We start from the raw sequence: 24,296 nt of genomic DNA, 5'->3' as shown, positions 1-24,296 counted from the left end.
CTCCCATGGGGGCGTTATAAAATACTATTGTAATACATGTATTTCATAAATAAACAACACATTTTTGTATTTTTTTATACTTTTTATGTTTAAAAATGTCAATACATAATATGTTTTTTATATTGTAATAAAGATGAGTATAATAATAATGTAGCGTATAATTTATTTTACAACACACTATTCTTGTGTATTCATGAATTGTGTGAATTGTCAAATCCAAGCCATTTCACATAAACCTCATCCCCCCTTTTGCGCAATACTTTTTCAACGAGATACACGTCAGGATAAGTAGCACGATGCAACTCGTACTCGTAGAATCCTCCGGCAACAGGTTTTCCCTTGTAATCTTTTAGTAGATAAGTCACAGGATTAGTTTTTTGTACTTTGGCAATTTTAAACACCTTGGTTGTCCAATTGGGCGTATATCCTTTCTCAAAGACTGTCTTGTACTTGCTAACGCGTACCGAATCGCCTACTTTGAATTTTGCAGGACCCGCAATCTTAACGTGGCTATACACCGTGTCCAACAGCTTTTCAGCAACAGCGAGAGCAACATCAATGGGCCGCATACCGATTGTTCGATGCTTTCGCGCATTATAGTTTGACACAAGACGTGGTAACAAGTCGATCCATTTATAGTTTCCATTGAGCGTAAATTCTTTCCACATGTCGTTCTTCAAAGTCCGGTTGAACCGTTCAGCGATGGATGCTTTCAACACTGAATACGTGGAATAATGGTTGATGTCATGTTTCTTCAAGAGTTTCTGCACATCAGCGTTGTAAAACTCCTTGCCCATATCCGTCTGTAAGTTTTTTGGACATTTTCCGCTCTCTCGAATTATCCTAGCGATAGCTTCAGCCGTCTCTCTTCCATCCTTGGCTTTAAGCGGTATGGCCCACGCAAACTTGCTCAACGCATCGATGAGTATGTAGTGATAGTCTCTGTTGAAGCTCGAGTACTGAAGCATCTCGACCACATCAGCTTGCCACATATCGTCGTAGGCCCGAATTATAACGCGTCTTCGTGGAAAATTTCTTCTTGCAGAGGCATGCAGTTCCTCCACCAGTCGTCGCCTCTCGGCACTAACATTTTGTTTTTCTTTACGCCCTGATGATGATATCATGTTTCACACCTAACTTCTTTGACGTTTTGTTCACGTTATATTTAACGTTCATGTACGTTCTTTGGCGTTTCGTTCATGTTTTAGCGTTCTGTTTACGATATATTTAACGTTCTCTGACGTTTCGTTCATGTTTTTAACGTTTAGTTTATGTTATATTTAACGTTCTTGTACGTTTTTTTATCGTTAATGTCAAACGCGATCGTTTGTATTCTCGTTCTTTGTAGTTTGCATTGTCGTTCTTTGTAGTTTTTATTATTCATTATTTTTTTTTGTCATCCTTCAGTAACCATTCTTTGTCTTCTGGTTTCTGCCAATGAGATACTTTTTCGTAACTATTTTTGGCCCGATCTACGGCCGCTCGATAACCATCCTTCACCCGTTCTTGAGTTTTTTGATAGCAATCCTGAGCCAGCCGATCGATAGTTATCAGACAATCGTTCTTGAACCGTTCGATTTTTATTTATGAACCATTCGAAATTATTTGCTAGACGTTCGTAATCGTCTTTTCGACGTTGCCGCTCATCTTCTTTCGTTGTTGTTGTTGTTTCTGACTCGGCTTTGATAATTATACGTTGAAGCTTGTTTACCACAGTCCACAACGCTTGCACGTCTGTCTCACACAAAGTCTGCCTCTCGTCTGACTCTTTCTGATGATTCATCAAGGTTTTAATGTGCTGCTCCACGAATAGTTTGTTGACGGCGTCGGTATCAGTCTCGGGCAGCACTAGACGACGAATCTTGTACAATCTCGCGTCAAAGTCCATAGCAACGCGACACAAAGCATTTTCACGCACGTAATTTCTTACTATACTGTTCCAACGTTGAGACGAATCATCGCTTCTCCGTTCAAATTGTCCAAATTTGTTGATTGACATTTTTCCAATGTGAATGATATCGCTCGACTGGTTTGTTTCGACGATGCGTGAGTTAATTTATAATGAGACCAGCCTCGCGAAGTTTTTCGATGATAGACAGTATCTCGTTGTCATGTGCATTGTTACCGGCCTGATGCAAAGCATCGAGCAATCGTAGACGATCTACTAATTCGTTAGGATCGTCCCAATAATCGTCCCAATCGCGTTGTCGTTTAATATCATAGCGCTAGGTAATCCCTTTCCGGATTTATTCTTTCTCTTTGGTGTAGATTCGATCGACATCAGTGGTGCGATCACATATCTGTACTTGTATCCTCTGTTGCTACGTAGTCGACTCTGTGTGTCGTAATTGCGTCTATGTACGTTAGTAGTCAATATGCTCTTGTACTTTTGCAAATCATTTTCCGTATAGATGAAATCATCGCGGAGTCTCTTAAAAATTAATTCGTAAAGACCGGGTGTACCCGCATATCGCACGCCATCGATAAATATGTTATCACTACTGTCCACGTCGAATTTTTTATTACCAAGCATCATTCCATCCCTGTCGAGACGAACGCCGTACACAGTGTCTATAATTTTTTCTTTTCCGTCCACGTTGAGTAAATCTCTGATGAACTTTTGACCCAGCGAACCCAAATGCTGCGCCAACGCTTTTCTACCTTTCAACGTTTGCATCTGTTGTTGAACAGACGTTCCGAACAAATCGTCTGTGGTTTCAAAAACATTCTCGGGATCCTTATTCGTTAATTTTGCAACTCCGATCGTCGTACGCGGTGTGGACGTTATCGTCGGTGAATCCATCGCGTTGTTTAACGTATGTATAACGTACCGCATTAATTTGGGTGATTCGCTTAACGCGTGATCCACTGAAATGTCTTTGTGTTTCCTCTTCATATTACGCTGTATCGCATCCTTCTGGGTGAATGGCGTTTCAATGTCAATGTCATCGTCATCATCATCATCATCATACGGTTCGTCTTTTATCGCGTGCCAGCTAGAGTTGTCAACGATCTTTTGCAGTGGCTCAATGATTAAAGTGACTCTTGATCGCTATATCTTCTTCAATCTTGCCAGTCTTCAAAGCGCGATGTTTTTTACGGATCGACTCGGTCGTTTTTTCAATCGCCTTCGCGATCTTCTCACGTTCGCGTATATCTTTGTTTTCAGCCATGTTAACGTTCACGTTGACGTATCAATAGCGCTAACCACGTTACGGTACGCAAATTCGTTAAATCCTCTTCTGGCCCATTAGTAAGCGCACTGTCCTTATCTATTACTAGAAATCCATACTTTTGTTGCCAAGAAGTACGACACAATTCACAAAATTTCTCATACGACATGTCGGTGTTTACATGATCGTTATATACATGTTTGAGGTTGGTACCATCCTGTTTAAATAAGATTAGCAGATTCGCGTTGTCTTGTATGAGATGTTTCGGTATTCTAGCATACGTCTGACAGAGATAGAAGCAGTCAACGTCCGCGTGAAGATCCATTGCAAAGTACTCTCTTATCGTATCTTGCTTGTCGCATGCCACGTTATCAAAAATAAAAATAGAATTCGGAAGCGCCTTGTTCGTCGGAATAATGTCGCTGTTGTTGGAGAATGTAAAATAGCCAATTTCATCTATTGGCGTCAATAAATTCTCCAAGTATTGATATTTCGGCTGTTGCAGCGATTTCGAGTACACGTACACATTTTCAAAGCGTACGCCGTGTGGACTTTCCAGCAAGCTTATCAGCACGTTTGTCTTGCCACAATTTGACGGACCGCAGATAATACCGCGTATAGAATTCGGCAGCATATTTCCATGCTTGCGTATCTTTTTTTCAGACATTAATTGTATTTTGTCGTCAAAATTTGTCACTTTAATCGCCTGCGACTGTTGCACGAACCGCATTTTCACCCCTCTACAATGACAAAAATAAAGAATGGTACCGAAGCTGGCCCCTATTTATAGAGGCGCGTAGAGCAAAATAGTTCAGTAAACAAAATGTTTCTCTTTGTGTCGGATGAGTGTGATATATACAGTTCAACCAACGAGCAGTTACAGTACATACCGAAAATTGTCTTGATGCGAAAATTTAACAATTGCATCGACCACGTGTGGGACAGATTACCCGAGCTGAGATATAAAAGCTGATTGGGAGATTCAACAATATCGTTGGTGTCTAGAACACTATAATTTGCAGCATCATCAAACGCACGTAGACGGACCGGCACCGCTGAGAAAGAATTGTAGTAAATGTCAACGAAACGTAGGGGCTGCGGCGTGTTAAACAGTGCGATAAATGTACTTCCTTTTGAATTGCACATTCCCGGATATCAGTTTTGCGGCCCAAGAACGCAATTAAAGAAACGATTGGCTAGGGGCGATCGAGGTATAAATCCATTGGATGCAGCGTGTCGCGAGCGACATAGCTTATTCGCAAAGCAAAGATCTCGCCGATAGACACGCGGCTGACAATATACTTGCAGTGTCTGCGCGGAAACGCATTACCGCGAGAGACTCGACTCTTGGAGAGAGAGCTGCTGCTGCTGCCGTTTGGGCACCTATGAGGACCAAAACAAAAATGGGTATGAGTTTGAAAACAAAGACGAGAAAGAAGAAGAAAACAACGATAAAGAACGAATACTTCAAATGGCAAAACGCGGTGGTATATTACCAATTTTATTGATGTTGGGCACGCTCGGATCCCTCATCGGTGAAGCGGCCACTGTAGCGAAAGCGGTAAACAATAAAAAAGCTGTGCAACGTCAGCTCGATGAGCTACGGCGTCACAATCGTGCGATGGAACAAGGTCGCGGGTTGTATTTGGCTCCTTACAAACAAGGACAGGGATTGTATCTCAGCCCGTACAAACGTGGACAGGGTGTATCAGCAAAGAAAAAACAAAAACATCAAAGAAGCGTTAAAAATGCCATCAGGTGTAACAACGAACGTGCAATTAGAACAACTGGCGAAACGTATGCGCATTCCGTATTTCAGAGGTGTTTTTATGCGTAACGCATTGCCGATAAGTGGTGTACGTCAAAGCGAAAGCGGTATCATAAATCTGGACGATGTGGTAGGCCCTGGCACTCATTGCGTAGCGTACGCAAAGAGAGACAATCACGTGGTATATTTCGATAGCTTTGGTAATCTTCGACCACCTAAAGAGCTCGTAAGATATTTCGGAGACGGTGTTACAAAAATACAGTACAATCACATACTTTATCAACATTACCATCAAAGCAATTGTGGGCAACTGTGTCTACAGTTTCTCCAAACAGTCTATGCGTGCGAATTTGAAACCTGGTAGTGCGATATTTAACTCAGTATTCATTGGACAGTTTTTCAATCATGTCGCTGATACGGACGCTAACCGGGAAGAGCAGCGTTCTCTACAACCTACTTTCCCGCTATAGATTTAAGTGACGATGATTACGAGCTCGGTCTAATGAACTTTGAAACTTACAACACGATAGCGAACGTGACTGCTTCGAATAATAAATTTTATTTTGATGAAGACGATGTAGAAATTACGATTCCCGAGGGATCGTACGAACTGCAAGCCATAAATGAGTTTTTGAGACGCATAATTCCACGAAAACGTTTGCAATATGCGATTCATGACGATAATAATAAAAAACATGACATCGATGGTAACGATGAGAATAAAGACTTCCCGATAGTACTTTGCGCAAATAACAATACGATGAAGAGCGAAATAAAATGCGCCTATAGAATAAATTTTAGCAAACCTAACAACTTTGGACCGCTGCTGGGATTTTCTTCAAATCGTACATTACAACCGCGAAAATGGCACAAGTCGGACGTACCGATTAATATTCTCAACGTAAACGTTATTCATATAGAATGCAATGTGACCTCGAGCGCGTATAGCAACGACAAGCGTGTTCATACAATACATGAATTTTCGCCTAAGGTACCACCCGAGTATAAATTGTCGAGAACGCCGTTACAGATCATTTATTTGCCAATCACTGTGCAGAACATTTCGGACTTAACGATATGCATTGTCAACCAATACGGACGACTGCTAGACTTTCGAGAAGAAGAAATCACCGTCAGATTACACATACGACGGCTACGGCGATAAAACGTGCGTATACGTGCAGCGTATGAGATGCTTGTTTTGAACAGCACAGTCACAGATAACGCAGTATTTACGAAGCTAATATTTGGTAGCAAATTTCAATCATCCGATTGCATTCATAAGAAGAGAAAGCTCAACGCGTCGAACATTGCATTTTTACAACCTTTGGGATTTGCAGTACGAAACGTGTAAAATGACTGACATTCTCAATATCGGAGATGAGCCAATCTTCGACGATCTTATCGTCAAGATTGAGACTAACTCGTACAATCCATACGCCAACACTGCATTTGGATATAGCGACAAAATAAGGATACCTATACAGCAGTAGGATTTATACACGTTGCCGTACGAAAGTTTTCTTTACATTGAGGGAAAACTTAAAATAAAAGAACCAACTGAGGGATCCAATGTAGTGTTAGGAAATAATTGCATCGCGTTTATGTTTGATGATATTCGATATGAACTCAATGGCGTAAAGATTGATCGCAACAGAAACGTTGGAATAACCAGCACGCTCAAGAACTATGTTACTATGTCATCCGACAGAAGCGTAATCGCGAGAAATGCCGGCTGGGATCCATGGAATCCTCCAAATGGATATTTTAATTTTTGTGTACCGCTCAACATGCTATTAGGATTTTGCGAAGATTATAGTGTGGTGATTAACGCTCGTCACGAGTTGATTTTAATACGATTACGCAATGACAACAATTGTCTAATTGGCGATCCAGCGCGACAGCCAGAAATCGAATTGCTCAAAGTACAGTGGCGAATGCCGCATGTGTCGTTGAGTGAGAAAAATAAACTGTCGATGCTACGTGCACTAGAAAGTGGAAAATACCTGAGCATGGCTTTTCGCTCATGCGATCTGTACGAGTTTCCACTATTGCAGCTCACAACAAAGCATTCGTGGGCCATCAAGACCGCTACTCAGCTCGAGAAACCGCGGTATGTCATCTTCGCTTTGCAGACTGGTCGGAAAAACAACATGTCCGAGAATGCTAGTCGATTCGACCATTGCAAGTTAAACAACGTAAAACTCTACCTGAACTCGGAATGCTACCCCTATGAAGATATGAATCTAGATTTTGATAGAAACAAATGGGCTATTCTCTACGACGCGTACGCACGTTTCTGTAAAACTTATTACGGATACGATTATCTCGAGCCTAATCAAACTGTTACGATGTTTCGACAAAATGGCCCTTTCATATTTATCGATTGTTGTCGGCAAAACGAATCGATCAAGAGCGCAACCGTGGATGTGAGATTGGAATTTGACACTATGGAGAACGTACCAGCAAACACCACTGCCTTTTGTTTGATCTTGCATGATCTTTTAATCGAATACTGCCCATTGACCAACGTTGTGCGCAATATCACGTAAAATACGGAGGCATATAAAGATTGAAACGTTTTGCGATGAGAAGCAGTCTTCGTTTTGACATGATTGTGCCAACGTTTATGGACATGCAACGTTTTCCCCTTGGAAGATTAAGCAGTTTCATCGTCAAAGAGTTTGCCGCTCTTAGAGAAGGAAGAGTTCTTTATCACTACATGTTTAAGAATCAAAGACCATGGGATTGGCTGATGAAATCCGAAAGATCCTGCTGTTGCTGGCTAACTATGTGTCACCATGGCTTAAGATGGGAAGATGGGACAGTTCCGTACAAGTCAGCAAAACAGTTGATTACACAAGCTGTATATGGCACGATAAAGAATGACGACAACGACGACGACAACGACGACGACGACGACGACGACTACGACGACAACGACAACGACTACGATGACGACGACGACGACGACAACGACGACGGTGACTGTTACGAAAGTGACGACGACGCCGATGACGCCGACGACGCCGACGACGCCGACGACGCCGACGACGCTGATGATGCTGACGCTGACGACGACGGCGACGACGACGACGACAACGATGACGATGATGACACCGACAGCGATGGCGACGGCTGCAAAGATCTCGTATATGTCAAAGGATTTGAAAAAATAGATTGGTTGAAGAATTTGCTCGATGCTGATGCTGGAGATAATGTAATCATCGAGACAATGGATGCTGATTACGAAGACATGGAATCTTTGAATAAATTAGATGCTGCTAATACTACGCAATGTGGAAAACATCGTAATAACAAGAATTGTGCATTACAAAATGTATACAAAATGTATAATTGATGGTCACAACGCCAAAAAGAATTGCAAGATTTTGAAAAATAAACAAGTAAAATAAATGTCAAAGATTTTGTTTCTTTTTCCTTTCCCTGTAGTTTAAGAAGATAGACGTGTATTTAAGTTACGTTTTGTCTGTTGGGCAACGACAAAAAAACGCTAGAGTCTCTGCCTTTTCATTTACATTTTTTACGCATAACCCTTTGCAGCAAGGGGTCTCCGAAGGTAAATTTTTGTCCAGTCGTGGAAATTCTATATTTTTGTGGGAGAAAGTCAAGTACAGTTATTCTTTTACATTTTCGAGCTCGAGCACACCTTTCGATCAGTTTTAAAACAGTCTGTAGAGCGATCGCAACATCTCTCCAACGATCTCTTCAATATGTGCTCGTCATTTCACTAATGATGTTAAAACGTGAGATAGGCATGGCTACATGCCTAACAGATAAGGGTGTGTAATGCGATATGCACCGCAAAAAATTGCAAACAAAGTCGCGGTATTACTGCAAGCAACATATTGATGGTAGAATCACCAGTTGGACAGAACTGGATCGCGCCAACAGCATATATGAACTTCAACGGAACGCCACAGACCGGGAGGATACTCCCACATATCCCGCGTATTTGCTGGAGTATTTTGACATCTACAAGGAGGAGCCAGACGTAAGTAATATCTCTATTTTTTATTTACAATTATTGTATATGTAGATGTACCATTTTTTAATGTTAAAATATTTTTTCTATTTTTAGAATTTTGACAATATCCAATTAATTGGATATACTGATAGCGTAGATATTCAGTATTTACGCCATCACCGCCGCATCAACCGCGAGCTAAATGAGCAAAATTGGGATCGCATAGATATCGGCGATTACTGGGCTTTAAACATCTTGTTTGGGGAGCAGCCATATGAGGAGGAGAAGGAGCAGTGGGATTAAAAGAGAATTTTTTTTAATTAAATATTTTTTGTTAATTACAAAATAAATTACACGTTTAATAAATGCAAAAAGTTTTTTAAAATAATGTCTAATATTATTTCCATTATCCACCTTCCCATAATAAATAAAGTACAAACGTTTACGAGGCGGAAGCGAAAGCGTACGCAGGTATCAAAATTTTTTTTTTACCTCATTTTTTTTGACACGTTCTACCCGTTAGCAGCGGTCAAGGGTCTCATCTCTTTCGGAGATGAATACCTGATTATTTGTCTTGCCATAAATTTCCGTTTTCATGTCAAAATCGCACACAATTTTTTCGCTATATTTTCGAGCTTGGACACAGCCGTTCTGTCGCCAGTTAGTCTTATTCAAGCTCTCGAAGCAGTTCGAGTTTACAAACATAAAAGCCAACAATCGCAAAAATGAGTGGGCATGCAATTCCTGACGTGGAAAGCAAACCTGAAGTGCGTGATGAGGGAAGTGATCCTGACCTGGGTGAAGATGAACTGAGAGCAATTAGGCAAAATGTGCTTAGATCTTCCATAATTAATATTCTGGAAGATATCCTCCCTCTTCTCAATAGAGAGACAATAATGCAGATTGTTCGACTTGCGATGGGGATCCTTCGGCAGCGCGAGAGAAACGAGAGGAATGTTCCCGAACTCGAGGTGGAAGAGTAACATCGCCAGTAAGTAATATTATTTTTCAATTGCAATTTTTATATGTATATCACGTTCTGATATTAAATTTTTTCCTACTTTTATGTTACAGAATAAAACTATAAATAGAAAAACGATGGAGACGAGGGACATCTTTCTAAATCCTTAAAAAACGGCTAGGAATGATGGAGCAATGGTGGAATTCAGGGGATTATTTCACAAAATAAAAAAATTAAATATATTTTGTAGATTTTGTAATTTAAAAAATAAATTTTAATACGTATTTTAAATATAAAAATGATTTCCCTTGTCCGCCTTTCCTGTTTAATATATATAAAAAAAAATGCAAGCAAGCGAACAATAGTCGCATCGCGTGCAGCCAAAAGCGAGCGAGAGAATATGCATGCATAGCGTATGGAAATAGTATTATACGTTGTAAAAATTGTACTATTGGTAGTATTTGTAGTGGAGGTGGCAAACCCGTATGTCTCCCCTATCCTAGCCACGCCCGCGTCGGGATCTAGGGCTATCAAACCTGCGCGTGTCTCTGCGAATGCGGCTTCCACTTTCAAGCCGAACGAAAAGTGCCCACTTTGCAAAGAGAATCATCTTCTCTCATACTGCGCCAAATACAAGGGCATGACCGTGGCTAACCGAGGCGAGTTGGCCAAAACATGTAACTTGTGCCTCAGTTGCCTACGCACGGGGCATCGAATAGACGCATGCGCGGCAACAGGTCGATGCCTGGTCTGTTCCGGTAAGCATCACACATCGCTACATGGCTTTACATTTCAGCACGGTGCAAACCTCGAGTCGTCGGAGGGAGGTGAAATCGTCACGGTGACGAGTAGTAGCACGGCGACTATGAGCGTCGCTGCTCTGGCGGCGCCGACTGCGCCCATGGTTCTCCTGAAGACGGCTATGGTCACCTTGCTCAGTGACTCGGGGCACGCGATCAAGGTCCGAGCACTCCTGGACTCGGGTGCACAGTCAACCTTCGTGACGGAGTGGATTGCGCAGCAGTTGCACGCCAGGCGACGGCGAGTGAACGTGACGGTTCTGGGTCTCCGGGAGGCTCGAATGGGCGTGGTTTCTTCTTCCTGCAGGCTCACTATGAGCTTTCCTAATAAGCCGAACTTGCGCCTTCCAACCGAAGCTTTGGTGCTTCGAAGCTTGACAAGCTTATTGCCGCCGGAGCGCGTGAGGACGACATCTTGGCCGCATCTCAGCGGGCTGGAACTGGCGGATCCAGTCCTACGACGTCCCGGTCCTGGTCGATGCCGTGCTCGGCTCGGATGTCTATGATCTGGATGGATCTATGATGGAATCGGCCCTGCGTCACGGACCACCGGGCTCTCCCTCTACTCAGCTCACTGCGTTTGGTTGGGTACTGTCCGGGCAAGCTCCGGTGGACCGTGGGATGACGACCTCACATCGTATTTCGGTTAACTTTGCGCGAACCAACGAGGATCTCTTTCACGCGGTTCAGCGCCTGTGGAAGTTAGAGGAGGTTAGCTCTCAGTCGCCTCCGACTCCTGACGAGATTTGGGCGGAGCAACAATTTCGCGAGACGCATTCTAGGGATCCAGACGGACGCTACGTCGTCCGTCTACCAAGGAGAAGAGAAGGAGAAGTCAAACTCGGTGAGTCACGTCGAGCTGCGATGACCATACTCTTGAATTCCGAGCGCAGACTACGCGCGAAAACGGAGCTCCGTAAACGCTACGTCGACTTTATGGTCGAGTATCTAGCACTTGGCCACATGGACTTGGTAAGTCCTGAAGCTCTCACCGCACGGGAGTCGTATTATCTGCCGCACCACGCGTTATTTAAGGCAGGAGATTCCTCCAATACGATTCGTGTCGTGTTTAACGGGTCGTTTCGTACTACGTTGGGCTATTCGTTGAACGACGCACTCCTGCCAGAGTTACGTCTTCAGTCGGATCTGTAGACCGTCTTAATGAGATGGCGACTTTTCCGCGTCGGATTCATGGCCGACACCGTTAAGTTGTTTCGGCAGATCCGAATCCACCCAGATGACGCTGACCTCCAGCGTATCTTATGGCGGGCGGACCTGTCTGAGGATGTCCGCAATTACCGTCTTACCACCGTCACCTATGGAACGGCTTCGGCGCCGTTCTTGGCCTTGCGGACACTACGGCAGCTGGCTCAAGACGAATCATCCCGGTTTCCGAGAAGATCGGAAGCTCTCGGTCGCCACTCCTATGTGGATGACGTTCTTGCAGGTGGTGACTCTCTCGATGAGGCCAGGGACGTACAGGAGCAACTGGCTGCGTTCTTGCGCGCAGGGGGTTCGCCTTGAGTAAGTGAGCCTCCAATTGGAGGGATCTGTGCCCTCGCTCGGATCAAGAAGAGAGATTGTTCTCTACTGAAGAGGCGGTGGGCGCCCTGGGGGTCATCTGGAACCCTCAGAGTGACACTCTCGCCTTGAGAGTGTCCCCGCTTGGAGACTCATGCTCTGAGGTACCATTGGCCATGACCAAGCGAGGAACACTTTCGGAAGTGGCCAAGCTCTTTGACCCTCTTGGATGGGCGGCACCGGTCCTCGAGTTTGCCAAGATTATTCTTCAGGATTTATGGCTGACTGGTCGTGGCTGGGATGATCCACTGCCCACGGAGCTGACACAGTCGTGGCACACCTTCCGAGCGTCTCTGCAACAATTGGAGGACGTGCGCTTGCCTTGTTGGGTCAAGCGCGGCTCAGACACGGTCACCCTCGAGCTTCATGGCTTTTCCGATGCTTCGGAGCGAGCCTATGCCGCTGCCGTCTATTTGCGAGCAGTACAGAAGTCGGGCAAAGTTGCGACACACCTATTGGTGGCGCGAACTAAGGTCGCCCCGATAAAAACTCAGAGCATCCCACGCCTTGAGTTGTGCGGGGCTTTCCTGCTGGCGAGACTACTCGCTCGTACCGCCGGGGATCTCAGTCTCCCGGTAACCGTGATCTATGCCTGGACGGACGCGCAGGTGGTCCTCAGCTGGCTGAAATCCCACGCTTCAAGGTGGAAGCCATTTGTAGCCAACCGAGTGGCTGAAGTCCAGAGCCTTCTACCGATCGACCAATGGAATTACATCCCAACGTCGCTCAATCCAGCGGATGCCGCGACGAGAGGCGTCTGCCCAGTGGAATTGCTGACTATGAACTTGTGGTGGCATGGGCCGCCCTGGCTCAGCCAGCCCCGTAACAGCTGGCCCGTCCAAGGCGAGCCCGTTGGCGCTGCCTTCCGTGACGAAGAACGGCGGGTAGCTGTACACGAGGCTCACACTCTCCCGGAGGAAACCTTCGTGGAAAGGTTTTCATCTCTGACTAAGCTTCTTCGAGTAACTGCTTATGGTTTTAGATTCTATCACCATGCGTCGGGACGAGAACCTTCCCGAAATGGTTATCTTACTGCGGACGAGCTGCACTTAAGCCGCTGTGCATTGGTGAGAATGGTCTAGGAATGGACGTTCGAGAGTGAGCTTACTGCGCTGAGAGGCGACCGCCCTGTAGCGCGTCGCTTTCCATTGCGCGGTCTTCACCCTCTCTTTGATGAGACAGGGCTGCTGCGCGTGGGAGGAAGGCTTCAAGCAGCTCTAATACCGCAGACGGAGCGGCACCCGTTGCTTCTCCCAAGGTCCGGACACTTCACGATGCTGGTGATCAGTCACGTGCATTTGGCTACCCTTCACGGAGGCCCTCAGCTGATGAGAGGCTACTTGATGCGCCACTTTTGGATCTTGGGCGGCGCCTTGAGAATCCGGATGATCGCGCGGCGGTGCGTACGCTGTGCGCGCTATAGAGCTGCAACAGGTCAACAGCGCATGTGCCAGTTACCGATGGAGAGGGTGCGTCCGTCGCGTCTTTCCTCTCGTCTGGCGTGGATTACGCTGGATCGCTTCGTATACGAACCTCCAAGGGGCGAGGTCACAAGGCAACAAAGGGCTACATATGCCTTTTTATTTGCCTCGTCACGAAGGCTATCCACTTGGAGGCGGTAACGGATCTTACGACCCATGCATTCATTGCGGCTTTCCGCCGCTTTATCTGTCGTCGAGGTCGATGTGCCTCGCTCCTCAGCGACAACGGCACCAACTTCCATGGTGCGGATGCGGAACTGAGAGGGCTGTTCCATAAAGCCTCCAAATTTCATCGCGAGGTCGGTGTCTCGCGAATGACGGGACGAACTGGACATTTATTCCTCCTCGCGCCCCTCACTTTGGCGGTCTGTGGGAGGCTGGCGTGCGCGCCACCAAGTACCATCTGCGTCGCCTCATAGGGGATCACACCCTCACCTTCGAGGAGCTGACCACTTTGCTGTGTCAAATTGAGGCTTGTCTCAATTCGAGGCACTAAGCCCGCTGAGCTCCGATCCACAGGATCTCACGGCCCTTACGCCGGGGCATTTTTTGGTTGGCGAACCGCTTACCAACCTGCCCGAGCCGGCTCCACCTGAGGCTGCATCCAGCTTGTTAAATCGTTGGCGGTTGGTTTCAGCTTTACGGACTCATTTTTGGCAGAGATGGGCCAAGGAGTATCTCCATCATCTGCAGCAGTCTATCAAATGGCACACTGGCCGATGCAACTTTGCCATCGGAGACCTTGTCCTGATCAAAGACGAAGTGTTGCCCCCGGCTAAGTGGCCCCTGGGACGTGTCACGGCGGTGAGCCCGGGATCGGATGGACTCGTACGGGTGGTCACCGTAAGGACGTCCTCCTCCACGCTGACGCGCCCGGTCATCAAACTGTGCCTGTTACGCCCGGAGGCGACGGAGGATCCACGTCCCGCGCAGGACTACGCCAAGGACGTCGCCAGGGCTTCCGCCGACTAATACTTAAGCCATAAGCGGGACTGCCGCTTCACGGAGTTCCGCCGGCAGGGTCCTACGAGCATTGCGTCCGTTTCGTCAACTTTACGAGCCGGGCGGAATGTTCGCATTCTTATTGTCTACACTGTAAATCTAGACTAGATGGCTGTACCTGCCGGCCGAGTTCCCGCTGCCCTGTGGATGGAGGAGCTGGAGCGGGGATTCGGCCGGCAGGGGTAAGGAAGACGCGCGGCTTGCCGGCTTGGGGAGCGCGCGCCTTTCTCGCTTTTGTATTTCCGTCGCGAGAGAACCGAGTACTCATTAAAACGAAACTGTGATTTCCAAACCGAGAGTTTTCCTTTTGTTCGCCTACTCCGACCACTGACTCCGTGGAAAGGCTCCAAGTTGCTTAAAATTAAAGCAACCGAGCTAAAGAAACGAACAAGCAGATTAAATAATGCACATTTGGTTTAATTAGTTTTGTTTCGTTACCATATTCATATGTACTTGTCAATCATATATTATAACACTTGGAAAATTTGATGCACGGCACTCATAAGGGCATAATACTTTGTTTAGACAAGAAACATATTTACTGTGGATGAAGCAGAGGATTTGGTAATAAAGACTTTCATTCCTTTCATTTTACACTGGTGAAAAATTGATTTTTGAAAATTTAATTATATTCAAGTAGGCAGTTTTTTAACTTTTATATTCACGTAAGCAGTTTTTGAAGTTTTGAACTTCTTGCTTCTATTATATATATATATATATATATATATATATATATATATATATATATATATATATACATGCATATATATCACGTGGTTTGCGAAACCAATTGGGGCACGCGACGAAAGGTCAGTACGGTGGCCAGGAGGGGCGGTACGGGGGTACGGCCACGGGCGCGCGGACCCGGTGACAATACGGTTTGCGCGCGGGTTGCAGCTGTACTATACGACGGCGCGGTCGCAACGCGTTGTGGTTAGTTCCGCGGTGTTGTTACGGCGGTGGCAACGGCTCACGCCAAGATTGTTTAGTGGAGACGCGGAACTCCGCACTCCAGATTGTGAGCCGGTGCTACCGGAGAGGAAATCGGATGATTATTTCCCGACCCATTGAGATCTCTCAGTTGAACCTAAGGCACTTAAGCCCGTAGAGTCGGATGCGCATAGGATTGCTCGTCGCCAAGACTTCTTGGTAGAACCCAAGGCGCTTGAGTTCGGTTCAGAGAGGAAGAAATACTACTTTTTGCGGACAGAACGGTTCGAAAGAAGAAGCAGAACAGGCCCCAAGTGTCGAAGCGGCGGCGCTTATATAGCTGAATTTTGAGAGGAGGGGCGGTACGGGGATACGGTCAGTTTGGTAGACGGAGTGAAAATTCCCGCCACTCGAGATTGGCAGCGGCCGCCACTTTGGCTGCTTCTCGGGCGCGTGCGCGCGGTGATATTTGTTACGCGCGGATGCGTTTACGCGCGCTACGTCGGTTTTAAAACAGATTATGCGGTGCCTTGCGCCGGTTCGGCTGTCCGGCGAGTGTTCGGCCAAACAGCTTGGAACGATGGACGATCCGAGTGGGGCGCAGAAAGGCGGTTTATTACAAAATAATTTTTTGAGACTGTACCATATCACAAAATATCTCGGTATTTTATTGAAGATACTTGCTAATACTGCATGATTTAGCGCACAACGTTAGATAATGAACAGTATTCGATTATACTATTATTTAAGATAAGGCAATAAGCGGTAGTGTGCGCTAGCACATTTTTTTTGCAATCAACTTCAATGCGCACGTCTACAGTAGCACTTTTGATGGACTCGTTTTGTCGCCAGCAGTCAATGACTGCAAAAGGTTCTCTTTGCAGGAATATGACTACATTAACAGCGTGTCGTAGCAATCACGTTCATAATAAAATTTACGAAAACTTTGGTATATGTTAAACAAGATGGCGTATCTAGATTTACAAATGTTTAGATATAAGTCATCGTACAGATAAAATTCAGAGTTGAGATAAAGTTTCACATTGATCAAATTACAGTCGTCAAAAATAGTATCTTGAAACATGATATTCTTGCGACCAGTCTACAACGCAAAAATAACAAATTTTTCAAATTGTTTTGCAGTTTTGACAGCCCATGAATGTTTGTGCTCTGCAACAAGGAGTACTCGTACAGATCTCTGGAACGGAAACTCATACTTAGATATCACCCGTTTTCCAAAGCTCGTAGTATGGACAGTTTATTGACTTTATTTAACGTAACATGTGGCATTCACTGTACTTTGAACAATTCAATTTCCGGTTCCGTTTTTCTATTCGTTCCCATAATATAATTGTTCAATAGAATTAGTGCGTGCTCGTATAAAAATTAATTCATGGCACGCGTTAACAACTATGCGTTTGTAATCATCGCAAAAGCCCAGCAGTGAATTTAACGGCACGCAAAAATTGAAATAATTTTCTCACAGTGGATGACATGTCCGGCATTCTGCATTATTATTTCTTTGTTAAACATAAAAGATACATGTCCGGCATTCTGCATTATCATACATTTGTCAAACGTAAGAGATACATAGTTCTTTATAGTACTGGTAATTCCAACGTTTCTGTTATGATCAATTTCTACACTGTTAATTTCATATCAAATTTCATCAAACATAAACCATACACAATTATTTTCAAGTTTTATTTCCGATGCATCATCGTCATCATTATCATCATTTTTTTTTCACTAACCTTCTTTTGACGTAGAGAAAACTTTCGCACGGCAATGTGTATAAATCCTGTTGTTGTATAGGTATCCTTATTTCGTCGCTATGTCCAAATGTAGTGTTGGGATATGGATTGTACGAGTAATTTTCAATTTTGACGATCCTATCGTCAAAGATCCGTTCACCTCCAATGTTTAGAATATCAGACATCTTAGAAATTTCGTACAGTGAATTCCAGTAGTCTCAAATATGCAACGTTTGATGGGGTAAGTTTCTTTTTACAGAGCAATTGAATATTCTTGATTGCCGTCTTTTTGATTGTCGTCTTCTTGTTGCTAATTGTGTCTTGCTCTTGCTCATTTAGCACGAGCATCTCACGTTATCGTCTTCGTACGTGCAATCTAACGGTAATCTCTTTTTCGCGGAAATCAATTAACCGACTGTTTTGATCCACAATGCGAATAGGTAGTCAGTAATGTTCTGTACGACGATCGGAAAATAAATGATGTGTGCAGGCGTTTCTGAAATTGTATACTCGGGAAGAACACTCGATGAAAACTCATGTATTGTATGCACGCACTTGTTGTTATACGCACCAGCGATCACGTTACATTCTACGCGAATAATGTTTACATTGGTTATATTTATAGGTAAGTCCGATTCGTGCCATTGTCGAGGTTCAAGCATACGATTTGAGGAAAATCCCAACAGCGATCCAATATTGTCGGATTTGGTAAAATTTATTTGATAAAAGCACTTGATCTTGCTTTTCATCGTATTATTGTTGACGCTAATCATCACCTCGTTATCCTCGTCTTCATCGATCTCTTTACGAAGTAGCTTCTTCTTCGTAACATCGTTTGGGACATGAGATATTGCATGTCTCAGATACTTGTCAATGTCACGCAGTTTGTACGATCCTTTGGGAATAATAATTTCCTTGTCGTCTTTGTCATAGTAAAATTTGTTATTCGAGAAATTTATATTAAGTATCGTATTGTAGGTTTTATTTGTTAGACCAAGCTCGTAATCACCATTGCTTAAATCTACAGCTGGAAAGTAGTTTACCGCGAGGACGCTACTCTTGCCGGTTAGTGTAAACGTCAATGACATGTTGTATACTTTGTTAAATAGCAAAATGTTAATTTTTAAATTGATTGTTGACCGATTGTAGAAAACGTAGGCATATTTGATCACAGTTGCTTTGATTGTAACGTTGATAACGCGCGTGATTGTACTCGATACGTGTCACGTCTCTGTTAAAGTATCGCACCAATTTTTGCGGTGGTCAAAGATTACCAAAACTGTCGAAATATATAGTACGATTCCCCCTCTTTGCGTACGCCACCAAATGAGTACCCGGTCTTTCGACACTGTAAAAATTCATAATACTGCTCTTGTTTCGGCGTACTTCCCTCGTTGGTAATGAAGTATGCATGAAAATTTCTTAAAAATATGGAATGTGCATACGTTTTGCTAGATGTAGTAATTCAAGGTTTGTAGTAACACCTTTTGGCATTTTTAACATTTCGTGGACATTTTTTTTTCTCGTCGATACTCTTCGACTGCGCTTATACGGAGCAAGATTACCTCCATGACCTTCCATGACACGATTATGATGTTTTAATTCCTCCAGTTACCGTTGCGCCGCTTTGTTATCATTTACGGCCTTTGCTACTCTAGCCACTTCTCCGATCAATGACTCAAGAATTCTCAACAATGGCAGGACGGGTAGGATACCACCATGTTTTGCTACCAGAAATATCCACTTGCGCGTTTTGTCAAATTGTCTTCTTCTTCTTTGATTTCAGACCCATGCCGATTTTTATCTTGGTTTTTATAGCCGCCAAAACTGCTGTCGCAGTAGCTCTTTCTCTGAGACTCGAATTTTTGCTATAATGCGTTTCCGTGCTTTCGCGGCGAGTATATTATCAGCCACGTGTCTTTTCGGAAGATAGTTGCTATGCAGATAGGCTATATCATGCCCACGACACGCTGCATCCAACGGATTGATGCTTGGTCACTTCGAGCCAATTGCTCTTCTAAACGTGTTCCTGGACCACAATACTGATATCCGGGGATACGTAATTCGAAAGAAAGTGCATTAACAACATGATTTTACAAGCCGCAGCTTTTTGCAAACATTCACAGCAATTCTTTCGCAACAGCACCGGATCGTCTATATGCGTATGCTGAGACAATAAAATATAATGTTTCAAACACTGACGATACTGCTGAATCTCCAAATCTACTTTTATATGCTTGGGTAATTTGTCCCATAAATGATTGATGTAATTGTGAAACTTTCGTAGCAAAACGATTTTCAGTATATATTTTAACTGTTCGGTAGTCAAACTGTGTACATCACAGATATCTGACACGATAAGAAACATTTTGCATACTGAGCAATTTTACTCTACGTGCTTCTATAAATAGAATGTGTCATTAATAAAAATTTTTTCAGTTTATTGTTACCGTGGAGGGGAAGAAAATATGCAGTTCGTGCGGCAAGCGCAGATAATCAGAGTATTATAATTAATTTTGATAACAAGACAACGCTCGAAATAAAAACACGCATACATGGAAATATCCTACCGATTTCTATACGCGGCATCATTTGTGGCCCGTCAAATTGCGACAAGACAAACGTGTTGATTAGCATGCTAGAAAATCTGCACGGAGTACGTTTCAAGAACGTGTACGTGTACTCGAAATCGCTTCAGCAGCCGAAATATCAATATCTGGAAAATTTAACACCGATTGAAAAAGTTGGATATTTTGCATTTTCCAACAACAGTGACGTCATTCCTCCGAGCAAAGCGCTTCCGAATTTCACCTTTGATAATGTAGCATGTGATAAGCTAGATACGATAAGAGAGTATTTTGCAATGGGTCGTTGACTGCTTCTATCTCTGTCAGATGTATGCAAAAATAAAGCATCTTATACGCGGCAATTCAAATTTTTTGGTCATGTTTAAACAGGATGGCACCAATCTGAAGCATATATACAACGTTCATGTAAACACTGACATGTCTTACAAAGATTTTTGCGATTTATGCTGGATTTGTTGGCAGCAAAAGTATAGCCTCTCCTAGTAATAGACAAGGACAGCGCGCTTGTCGATGGACAATATAGAAAAGGATTTGCGACTTTGCAATACGGTAAAGTGATTAGTTGAATCGATACGTTGAATGTTCAACATGGATAATAACATGGATTACGAGAAGATAGGTAAACAGATTGTAAAAACAAGTAACACGATTTGCAAAAAATATCGCGCATTAAAAACGGGTAAAATGGAAAACGATATCGCATTGGAAAGACATTTTAGACAAATCATTAAACCTTTAAAACAAATTGTTGAAAATACCATTGGAGTTAAAAATACCGTTGGGGATGAGTCTAAACCGGCTAAAAGTGAAGCATTTTTTTTGAGAAATGAATACGCGAAGCCAAAACAAAAACGGTCAAATATTTCGTTTAATAACTCAATAATGACTTTTACTCCAATTAAATTGCAAACTGTATCAATTAATTTTAATAAATCACAAATTTTATAAGATTGCAATTTATTGCTGAATTATACACCCTCTGTTAAAGAGGCTTTTGAAATCACGGACAAGCCGCTCGTGATGTCTGTTCGATAGCAGTTGGAAACGTCTGAAAAGAGAAAAAAATTACAAATACACTATAGCCCATTGGGGCAAAAATATATAGGAACTGTTATGAACGGTAAGAAAACAGTAAACGTAGATAACGTGTACGGAGTTTACTTCAATACTGTAATGACTTGGTAACAAACATATCGATTTGCACAAAAACGATGATATATTTATAAACGGTAAAAAATACAAACGTACTCAAAGTCTGTACGAGTTAATTTTCACGAAAATACTCAACGCCGATATCTACACGAGTGACAATGTAGAGAAGTATTAGGATATCACATTAACTACAAACGCATATAGGCGAGACTTTGATGAATGTAATCCAATACTGGATAACAAAAGACACAATTATAAACAATATAATCTCTTACATGTTAGCACTGGATAAAGTTGGACGAGGTATACCGAACAGCGTTACATTAAAGGACAACAAAATTGATTATGTACATTGGGATGATCCAAACGAGCTCGTCGATCGTCTTTGGTTGTTTGAAGCCTCGCGCCAAGTTGAACACAACGCTCACAACAACGAGATCTTGTCGATTATCGACGACTTTCGCAAAGCTGGTTTAATTATAAATTGAGTCGCGCTACTTATATTATTTTAGTCAACGTTGAAATGTCAATCAAGTTTGGGATATCGCTCGGAAGTAGCAAAACGAAATCGTATTACAAATGGAGCGGATTAGTAAGAAGTTATGTGCGCGATAACGCTCTTTGCGTGGCCAACGCCAATTTTGATGCAAAGTCACGCAAGATTCGTCACATAGCGCTACCTGTAGACGATGCTGCCAATAAACGATACGTATAACAGAGCATACAAATTTTGAAAAGTTTTTAGGACAAAATCGAGAAAAAGATTGTTACTCTCCAAAATACGGTGGAGATTATGCTTAACAAAATTCAAAGACGACTTGATACAATGACTCATAACGCAGAGTAAAAAAAAAAAATACATTAGCTCTCTACATCATTTGTGAATCAAACATGAACAATTCCAAAAAGCAGCTATTAGTGAAGGAATTTCATACTCCAGCGAAAAGAAATTTTCCGAAAAGGTATGTCATTGTTTGCGGATACGATGACCTGTGGCAAGCGGATGTAGTTGAGATACAATCTTACATAAGATTTAATTGAGGTTATTATTACATACACACCGTTATCGATGTGTTAAGCAAGTTTGCATGGGCCGTGCCGCTTAAGGCTAAGAATGGCAATGAAGAAGTTAAGGCGATTATAAAGATAATTTTAGTGAAAAGTGTCCGAAAAGTTTGTAAACTGACAGAAAAAAGAAATTTCACAACGCCATGGAACAGAAACTATCAAAAAAACATAATATCAATTATTTAACATACTCCGTAATGAAGGCGTCAGTCGTCGAACGGTTCAACCGTACATTAAAGAACGAAATGTGGAAGCAGTTTACGCTTAATAAAAATTATAGATCGATTGATTTGTTGCCATGTCTTGTATCAGAATACAACTAGCAAAGACATCGTACTATCGTACTATCGTACTGCGGCCCATCAACGTTACTTCTGCGATTGCCGAAAAACTTTTATCCACTGTGTACAGTCGCATAAAAATTGCTGCACCCGCGCGATTTAAAGTGAATGAATCGGTACGCGTGAGCAAATTTAAGACCATTTTTAATAAAGATTATACACCGAATTGGACTACGGAGATATTTACAATTGCCAAAGTGCAGAGAACTAATCCCATTACTTATTTATTAAAGAATTCCTGTAGAAAACACATTGCTGGCGGATTTTACGAATATGAACTGCAACGAGTAGCTAATCCTGACTTGTATTTTGTTGAAAAAATTTTACACAAAAGGGGGAATGAGGTTTATGTGAAATAGCTGAGAGTTGATAACACAGGTTTACAAAATGAAGGGGGGGGGGGGTCTTGTGCTTTGATCTTTGAATGGTGTTTCTATAGGATTTTGATGCGTTGAAAACAATTACGTAGTTCGTTTTTTTCCATTGTTACGTCCAAAATTCTCGAAATAAGTCTCTCGGGTCGATTGGCAGGTAGAAACTTATGGAAATAATTTGAGTGAGATAGGAAGAATGGAACAGGCCTAATCTCGCGCACACATGTTTCCGGGCGAATGCGACGAGTCGAATGCGTCAGGTGAGTCAGAATGTAGGTCAGGTGTCGAGAATGACGGCCTATGACTCTCATTCAAACTCTTGCATTCGTGTAGTCCTTATTTTGCGTAAACAAATTAAATCGCTTTTACGCGGGATTGGACCAAGTGCAATTTTATCGGAGCGGGAATTAGAGGTGGTAGAAATAAACGAAAATGGTTAAAATTAAAGATTACAATTTATTTTAACATAATAAAAGAAATAAATGATTACAATGATAGGTGATGATTAAAATAATAATAATTAATTCGTGAATAACATTTTTGTTTGCAGAGAACATGTGCGATAAAAGAAAGAAAAGTCTTGTGATCGATTTAAGAAAATCTTAACAAAAATATAATTATAAACTTAAGTTCTAATTGGTTACATTTGTGCTTAACGGAATTTATATAAAGGTACGTGTGGGTGTGTATATTGTGATCAGGGAATTTTGGGTTATTCAGGTAGTTCTTGGACTGAGTCGAAGATTTCTTCCAATTCATTGGCTACTCTTTGATTCGCTTCGATATTTTCGTTTACGATATTTTCTATTTCTTCGGGAGTAAATAATGAGTAGGAATGCGGGTTTTCTTGAGGAAACTCTAACGCGGGGGAGTATGGATCTTCCGGGAGTCTTTGAACAGGTGAATCGAGATTATGATGGAAAAAATCGGGGGGAGGTGTAGGAGGAAAATCTGTAGGAGAAAGGGTTGAATCCCGAGGACACACTAAAGGCTTTGCAAAGGGATCAAAAGTAGAAGAAGGTGACCCTGGTGATTGTTTAAAATCTGTTTCTACATGAGATCCAGAGGAGTAAGATGGGGAGGGATGACGACAGGGGGAAAGAGAGAATGATTCGGCGGACGGATTTGAGACTGGTGGAAATGAATTGGTCGATTCGTCGGAAGTTCTTAAATTAATTAGAGCGTTAGGCAAAACAGAATTTTCTCGTTGCAGATTGTTTAATTTTTCGGAGAGCAATAACGATGCGCCAAGCTTCCGGACTTTCTTATTTTGACGATTCCAACAGTTCTTAATGCCTCTTCGAGATTTATGTTCAGGAACTCGCTTACGCACTA

At 42.9% G+C, this 24,296-nt stretch overlaps 4 protein-coding genes across 4 annotated transcripts; all 4 read left to right on the top strand.

Moving 5' to 3' along the window:
- The first annotated feature begins 6,545 nt into the window (after nucleotides 1–6,545).
- Nucleotides 6,546–7,493, top strand: LOC105204734. The gene has a single exon (XM_011173926.1). It carries the CDS (start codon nucleotides 6,546–6,548, stop codon nucleotides 7,491–7,493), a length of 948 nt encoding a protein of 315 aa, XP_011172228.1.
- Nucleotides 7,494–11,212: 3,719 nt separating this feature from the next.
- Nucleotides 11,213–11,842, top strand: LOC105204735. The gene has a single exon (XM_011173927.1). It carries the CDS (start codon nucleotides 11,213–11,215, stop codon nucleotides 11,840–11,842), a length of 630 nt encoding a protein of 209 aa, XP_011172229.1.
- Nucleotides 11,843–12,387: 545 nt separating this feature from the next.
- Nucleotides 12,388–13,353, top strand: LOC105204736. The gene has a single exon (XM_011173928.2). It carries the CDS (start codon nucleotides 12,388–12,390, stop codon nucleotides 13,351–13,353), a length of 966 nt encoding a protein of 321 aa, XP_011172230.1.
- An 8,716-nt stretch (nucleotides 13,354–22,069) lies between these two features.
- On the top strand, nucleotides 22,070–22,946 carry LOC105204738. The gene is made up of 2 exons (XM_011173929.1): nucleotides 22,070–22,140; nucleotides 22,559–22,946. Exons 1-2 carry the CDS (start codon nucleotides 22,070–22,072, stop codon nucleotides 22,944–22,946), a joined length of 459 nt encoding a protein of 152 aa, XP_011172231.1.
- Nucleotides 22,947–24,296: the final 1,350 nt, after the last annotated feature.

The sequence above is a fragment of the Solenopsis invicta genome, chromosome 13 (genome assembly GCF_016802725.1).
Source record: "Solenopsis invicta isolate M01_SB chromosome 13, UNIL_Sinv_3.0, whole genome shotgun sequence".
Lineage (NCBI taxonomy): Eukaryota > Metazoa > Arthropoda > Insecta > Hymenoptera > Formicidae > Solenopsis > Solenopsis invicta.
This window is presented reverse-complemented; position numbering and strand designations above follow the sequence as displayed.